This window comes from Arachis hypogaea, chromosome 20 (genome assembly GCF_003086295.3).
Source record: "Arachis hypogaea cultivar Tifrunner chromosome 20, arahy.Tifrunner.gnm2.J5K5, whole genome shotgun sequence".
Taxonomy (NCBI): Eukaryota; Viridiplantae; Streptophyta; class Magnoliopsida; order Fabales; family Fabaceae; genus Arachis; species Arachis hypogaea.
In genome coordinates, this window is record NC_092055.1 from 111,127,663 (window position 1) to 111,135,014 (window position 7,352).

General features: G+C 39.7%; 1 protein-coding gene across 1 annotated transcript; it reads right to left on the bottom strand.

The window, feature by feature from the left end:
* Window positions 1-1,789: 1,789 nt before the first annotated feature.
* Window positions 1,790-4,119, bottom strand: LOC140183152 (uncharacterized). Its single transcript, XM_072231173.1, has 3 exons — window positions 3,938-4,119; window positions 3,342-3,756; window positions 1,790-1,948 (listed from the first exon to the last, which is right to left on the bottom strand). Exons 1-3 carry the CDS (start codon window positions 4,117-4,119, stop codon window positions 1,790-1,792), a joined length of 756 nt encoding a protein of 251 aa, XP_072087274.1.
* Window positions 4,120-7,352: the final 3,233 nt, after the last annotated feature.

A 7,352-nucleotide genomic window follows, 5' to 3' on the forward strand; every position in this document is an offset into this window, starting at 1 on the left:
AAAAGATAGGATCTGAAAAGATATGAGTGAAAAGTAGGAGATTTGGTTGGAATAGTCAACCTATTTGTGATACTGCTCCTCTCACGGCGTTGAACGCCAGTTCAGCGTTGAACGCGGGGAGTGGGTTATTTTTTTCTGGCGTTTAACGCCAAGAATGGGCGTTGAATGCCCTAGGGGGACCAAAATTTTGCCTTGAGTTACTCCCTTTTGGACGTTTAACGTCCAAATTTTCATTCCCCCCTAGACGCTGAACGCCAGATCTTGCATTCAACGCTAGCAGGGGGTCTCCTCCAGGGTGTGCTATTTTTCCTGCTATACTTTTTTGTTTTTGTTCTGAGTTCTATACATGATCACAAACGTTAGTAACATGAGGAAAATTATGAAAATCAATATAAAATGAACTAATATGAAATCAACTCAATTAAACTAAAATAGAATAAAGGAAAGTGAACTGTAGGATATGTATGGTTGGGTTGCCTCTCAACAAGCACTTCTTTATCGTCATTAGCTTGACGGACATCTAGTGTTATGTCAGCAGGTGGGTGGAATTTCCTTGCTCAATCTCATCGCCTAGGTAGTATTTTACTCTCTGGCCATTGACTATGAATCTACCATTCGAATACCCGTTTTGAAGTTCCACATGACCATAGGGTGATACGCCAGTGACCACAAAAGGTCCTGACCATCGTGACTTGAGCTTCCAGGGAAGAACTTGAGCATAGAATTAAAAAGTAGAACCTTCTGACTGGGCTCGAAAACTCTGGAAGTTATCTTCCTATCATGCCACGTCTTTGACCTTTTCTTATAAACTTTGGCATTCTCATAGGCAGTATACCTAAACTCATCCAATTCATTTAGCTGGAGTAATCTTTTCTCTCCTACAGCCTTGGCATCAAATTTTAGGAACCTTGTTGCCCAGTATGCTCTGTGTTCCAACTCCACTGGTAAATGACAGGCCTTGCCATAGACTAGCTGATAAAGGGACATCCAAATGGAGGTCTTAAAGGCTATTCTGTACGCCCAGAGAACATCATCAAGCCTCCTTTCCCTGTCCTTCTTGGAGGTGCTAACTGTTTTCTCTAGGATAATTTTGAGTTTCCTGTTTGAGACCTCAGCCTATCAACTTGTCTGTGGATGATAGAGGGTTGCCACCTTATGACGGACTCCATACCTCTACAGAATTGAGTCCAACTGTTTATTGCAGAAGTGGCTGCCCCTATCACTGATCAGTGTTCAAGGGATGGCAAACCTGCTGAAAATATATTTCTGTAGGAATTTTAGCACAACTCGGGTGTCATTAGTGCTATCGCCTCAACATATTTCAACACGTAGTCTACGGTTACTAGAATGTACATGTTTGAGTATGAGGGTGGAAAAGGTCTCATAAAGTCTACCCTCCAAACGTCAAATAACTCAATTTCCAAGATCCCCTACTATGGCATTTCATGATTGTGAGGAAGGTTTTTGGTTCTTTGACACTTTTCACAGTAGCTTACAAATTCCTGAGAATCCCAGAAGAGGGTTGGCCAGTAGAACCCGCTCTGAAGGACGTTGGTGGCTGTTCCCCTAAAAAATGTCCTCCATACTTAGAACCGTAAGAATTCCAGAAAATCTGTTGGGCTTCCTCCTCTGAAACACAATGACTGATCATCCCATATGAGCATATCTTAAAGAGATATGATTCATCCCACAAGTAGTACTTAGCATCATGCAAAAGTTTTTTGTCTTATTGTTTTGTGTACTCTTTGGGAATAAACCTCATGGCCTTATAGTTTGCAATGTCTGAAAATCATGCTGCCTTGTGGATCACAAGGAGGTACTCATCTGGGAATGTCTCATTCATAGCAGTAGTAGGGGGTGGAGTTCCTTCCTCAGGCTCAATTCTGGACAAATGATCAGCCACCTGATTTTTTGACCTCTTTCTATCCCTGATTTCAATGTCGAATTCCTGAAGGAGCAATACCCATATGATTAATCTTGGTTTTAGAATCCTACTTGGTCAGAAGGTACTTAAGAGCAGCATGGTCAGTATAAACAATAATCTTGGAACCAATTAAATAGGATCTAAACTTATCAATTTCATAGATAACCATCAGTAATTCCTATTCTGTTATGGTGTAGTTCTTTTGATCATCATTTAGAACACGACTGGCATAATAAATGACATGCATGAGCTTGTCTTACCTCTACCCCAAAACCGCTCCTATGGCATAATCACCGGCGTCACACACTAATTCAAATGGTAGATTCTAATTGGGTGCGATAATGATGGGTGCAGAGACAAGCTTTGCTTTTAAGGTTTCAAAGGCATTCAGGCATTCTTTATAAAAAAACAAAAGGTGTATCAGTAGCTAGAAGATTGCACAGGGATTTTGCAATTTTTGAAAAGTCTTTTATAAACCTTCTGTAGAATCCTGCATGCCCTAAGAAACTTCTGATTTCCTTAACGTTAATAGGTGGTGGTAATTTTTCAAATACTTCCACCTTAACTTGATCAACCTCTATTCCTTTATTTGAAATCCGATGACTAAGAACAATCCCCCCAGTTACCATAAAATGACATTTTTCCTAATTTAAAACTAGATTTGTTTCTTGGCATCATTTCAAAATTAAGGCTAGATGATTAAGGCAAGAGTCAAAGGAGTCACCAAAAATGGAGAAGTCATCCATGAATACCTCATGAACTTTTTAACCATATCTGAAAAAATGGAAAGCATGCACCTTTGAAAGGTTGCAGGGACATTACAAAGGCCAAATAGCATCCTTCTGTAGGCAAATACTCCATAAGGGCATGTAAACGCCATCTTTTCTTGGTCCTGAGGATCTACTACAATTTGATTGTAGCCTAAGTATCCATCCAGAAAGCAATAGAATACATGGCCGGCTAGTCTCTCGAGCATCTGATCTATGAAGGGCATGGGGAAGTGATCCTTCCTTGTCGCGTTATTGAGCCTTCTGTAGTCGATATACATGCGCCATCCTGTGACAGTTCTTATTGAGATCAACGTATTCTTTTTATTGTGCATCACTGTCATCCCTCCCTTCTTGGACACCACTTGCACTGGGCTTACCCATGGACTGTCTGAGATAGGATATATGATTCTAGCCTCTTAGAGCTTTGTAACTTCCTTCTGAGCCACCTCTTTCATAGCAAGATTCAGTCGTCTCTGTGGTTGCACAACTGGCTTAACATCATCTTCAAGAAAGATCTTGTGCATGCATTTGGTCAAACTGATCCCCTTTAAGTCACTTATGGACCATCCGAGAGTGGTTTTATGGCTCTTGAATACATGAATCAGCACCTCTTCTTCATGCTACCTCAGGGAGGAGCTGATGATTACTGGATAAGTGTTTTTGCCCCCTAGGAACACGTACTTTAAGGATGGTGGTAAAGGCTTTAGCTCAAGTTTAGGAAGCCCTTCCTCTACACTAGGCGTGCTTAGTGTCTCTTTCTGAGGTGCTGCCTCATCCAGTTCAAGCAGAATGTCTTGAAAAATAGTGTGCAGTTCCTCTTCAAGTTTTTCAGCTTTAAACACTTCTTCGACCAGGGGCTTTATGTCGTCTATCCTCATGCATTCCTCAGGGGAATCTGGGTGTTGCATAACCTCGACTGCATTTAGTACAACCTCGTCTTCGTTGACTCTAAGTGTCACTTCTCCCTTCTGGATGTCTATAATATTTCTTCCTATGGCTAAGAAGGGTCTTTTCAAAATGATGGATGCATTATTATCCTCCTCATATTCAGTATCACGAAGTCTACAGGAAAGGTAAAGGGTCCCACTCTCACAAGCATGCCTTCAACCAGTCCCAATGGAAACTTGACCGAGTGGTTAGCAAGTTGGAGGAAAATATGGATGGGTTTGATTTCTTAAATATGGAGTTTCTTCATCAATGATAATAGCATTAAGTTGATGCTTGCTCCAAGATCACATAAGACCTTCTTTGTACAAGTATTCCAATGATGTAGGGGATTATAAAGCTCCCAGGGTCTTGTAGTTTCTCCGATAGATTCCTGTGAATTACTGCACTGCATTTCTTAGTGAATATAACTATTTCTGCCTCTCTTGAGTCCCTTTTGTTACTCAATATGTCCTTCATGAACTTAGCATAGGAAGGCATGTGTTCCAGATCCTCTGCAAAGGGGATTTTTATCTCAAGCTTCTTGAAAACTTTCCAAGAACTTGGCAAATTGCTTATCCTTTTTCTGCCTTCTGGAGTTTCTGAGGATATGGTAGCTTGGCCTTATATTCTGGGGCTTTTGGCAATGCAAGATGAGTATCCAGGGTGACTGGAAAGAGATTATCAGGGTGCCTGGAGGAAACATCTTTTGCATTGGCGTTTATTGCTCCTCCCCTCTCTGGGCGTTGAACGCCCATTTTGCTCCCTTCTGGGTGTTCAACACCCTGGATGGTGCTCTGGATTATTACATTTTCACTCTCTGATGACTCTTCTTCATCTTGTGTTTTATTGTTCTGAGATTGTGTATCCAAAATCTTGCCACTCTTCAATTGGATCGCTTGGCATTTCTTTATTATCTGTCCAAATAATTGTTGTTTTGCTAGGTCCAAGTGCGTCTTCAGGTTCCAGAGGGAAGCTTTAGCTTTCTGCATAAAACTTTGTTGGCTTTTTGCAATTTCTACAATCATGGATGCCAGGTCAGATATACTATTAGGTTGAGAGGATTGAGAAGGAGTGTTTTTGGCTGAACTCTGCAAGCATTGCACTTGTTGTGTTGGACCAAAGATTCATTCTGGCCAAGAATGGTGCCTTCAGTAGACTTTTCCTTGGTTTCCTTTCTTATTGAGGTATTTTCAACTGAGTATAAGTATTTATTATTAGCAACCGTCTTAATGATTTCATCAACTTCTTCAGGTGTCTTCTTTATGTGTATGGAACCACCTACAAAATTATCCAAGGACATCTTGGCCTTGTCATAGAGTCCGTAATAGAAGATATCCAGCTTGACCCAATCTGTAAATATTTCAGTGGGGCATCTTTTGAGTATTAGCTTGTATCTCTCCCAAGTGTCATAGAGGGACTCGCTCTCTCCTTGTTTAAAGGTATGAATATTTAAGCTCATCTCGGTCAACCTCCTTGGGGGAAAATATTTATTCAGAAACTTATTTACTACTTTACTCTATGTGTTTAAGCTCTCTCTGGGTTGAGCATCCAACCAGTCCTTTGGTTGATCTCTCACAACGAACAGAAAGAGCATTAGCCTGTAGACATCAGGATCTACCCTATTATTCTTTACAGTGTCACAGATCTGCAGAAAATCAGATATAAACTTGTTGGGGTCCTCCTGCAGAAGTCCATAAAACTGGCAATTTTGCTGTACTAAAGTGATCAATTGTGGATTGAGCTCAAAATTATCTGCTCGAATGGGGAGTAGACTAATGCTTCTTCCATAAAAATGAGGGGTGGAAGCTGTATAAGATCCCAATGTTCTTCTGGGTTACGCACTCCCATTTGGCCCCATAGTGATCCCCTCCTGTTCCTGCATACACAAATGAGAGACAAAGAAAAATTGGAGCCTCTAGGTCAAGGTATAGAGAACTCCCAGTGAGATATCCTTAAAAGAAATAAAATAGAGTGAGCAAAAAGAAAATTCAAAAAATAAGAATGCAAGAATTAATCTTAAAAATTTTCGAAAATTAAAATAAAGGGATTTGAAATTTTTGAAATTCAAAAAGAAAAAGGGAATACTAAATGACACCAAACTTAAAATTTGAAATTAGATGAAAATAAAATAACAAAATTTGAAAACAAAGGAAAAGATAAATAAGATCAAGTCGACAATTAAGAAAATAAACAAAATAGGAATCAAAATTAAAAGGAAAAATAATTAAACAAAAACTAATAAAAATACCTAATCTAAGCAACAAGACAACTAGTAGTTGTCAATCACGAACAATTCTCGGCAACGGAGTAAAATACTTAGTGCGCGAAATTAGAACTCGCACAACTTTACTAGCAAGTGCACCGGGTCATCCAAGTAATACCTCAAGTGAATGAGGGTCAATCCCACGAGAATTGTTAGACTGAGCAAGCAATAGCTGTCCTGTTGGACTTAGTCAGGAAAATAGTAAAAGATGGTTATTGTTGAAAACGCATAAACAAATAAATAAGAAAGAAATAAAAGGTTTGGTGTAAAATCAATGTAAGAATGCAGCTAAGGTCTTGGAGATGTTTATCTTTCTAGATTAAAACTTCTTATTAACTATTTTAACAATGAATGATTCATTCTATGGCAAACTGTAAGTGATTAACCCTAATCCCTTAGTGATTAATCTCCTCTGATCCTCATCAAAGGCCACTCCCATGGTCATCCAATTCGGATTGGAGGGTGAAGTTCAAAAAGCTAGTTTATACCACAAAGGACCTAATCACCCCAGATTCCAGTTGAACAGATGTTCCTTGTCTCCAATAGTTTGTGGATTATCTGTCTAGGAGGCGTGTTCTCAAGCTGTAGTTCAAGTGACCTCTCCCGAGTATCACAAGAATGCATGTAAAAAAAGGGGGTCATACTCCCATTCCACCCAGTTTCATTAGATTAAGAACGAAAACACACCTTAGAATTGAATCAAACATATATTAAAATAGAAAATTAATAATCTTAATCCATAGAAATAAACAGAGCTCCTAACCTTAACCAGGAGGTTTAGTTGCTCATAACTTACGGAGAAAACAGGGTTCTGAAAAGTGCGGAAGGAAGAAGATCCTAAACCTAATTGATCTTTTCCTTTAAATACTAACCTAATAATAAACTCTAGCCTAAAAGATATCATTTTTAATTAAAGATTACAAAGATAAAATTACAAAAGATAAAATAAGATAAAACTAATGAGTGTTAAATCCACTTGGAGGCCCAATTGAGTGTGGCTCGGGTTGCTTGCTGGCGTTCAGTGCCAGTCTGGGCGTTGAACGCCAGAGAGGGAAGCTTGCGTTCTGATTTCTTACCCCCTGCTGTCGTTGAACACCAACTTGTCGTTCAGCGCCCAAAGGGGAGCTGCCAACATCTTCCTTTCTTGCTCCAGGCTTCTCCAAACTGCTCTGAATTTCAGCTAAAACAATAAAAACACAAGAAAAACTTAAAGTAGCATCCAAAGGTGATTTTTGCACTAAAATCAATTAAAAGTAATTAAAATCTAACTAAAAACAATATAAAAACAACTAGAAAATGGGTATAAGATGCTCATGCGTCAAGGGCATTGGATGGCAGCCGACGGCAAGAAAGAGAAGGCAGAAGAGATGACGGCGAGAAGAACGGTGGCGAGACGACGGCGAGAGGAGTAAAGAGTGTAGGAGGCGAGAGGGTTAGAGAGAGAGAATGAGACAACGTCGATTAAGGG

What these genes read in the sequence shown, in the direction of transcription:
- LOC140183152 (XM_072231173.1), bottom strand. Translation starts at nt 4,119, where the DNA reads ATGCCTTCCTATGCTAAGTTCATGAAGGACATATTGAGTAACAAAAGG. An exon ending in GGAATACTTGTACAAAGAAG is followed by an intron (nt 3,757 to 3,937) that starts GTCTTATGTGAT and finishes CCTTTCCTGTAG; the next exon opens with ACTTCGTGATACTGAATATG. An exon ending in GGGGCAAAAACACTTATCCA is followed by an intron (nt 1,949 to 3,341) that starts GTAATCATCAGC and finishes TTGCTCCTTCAG; the next exon opens with GAATTCGACATTGAAATCAG.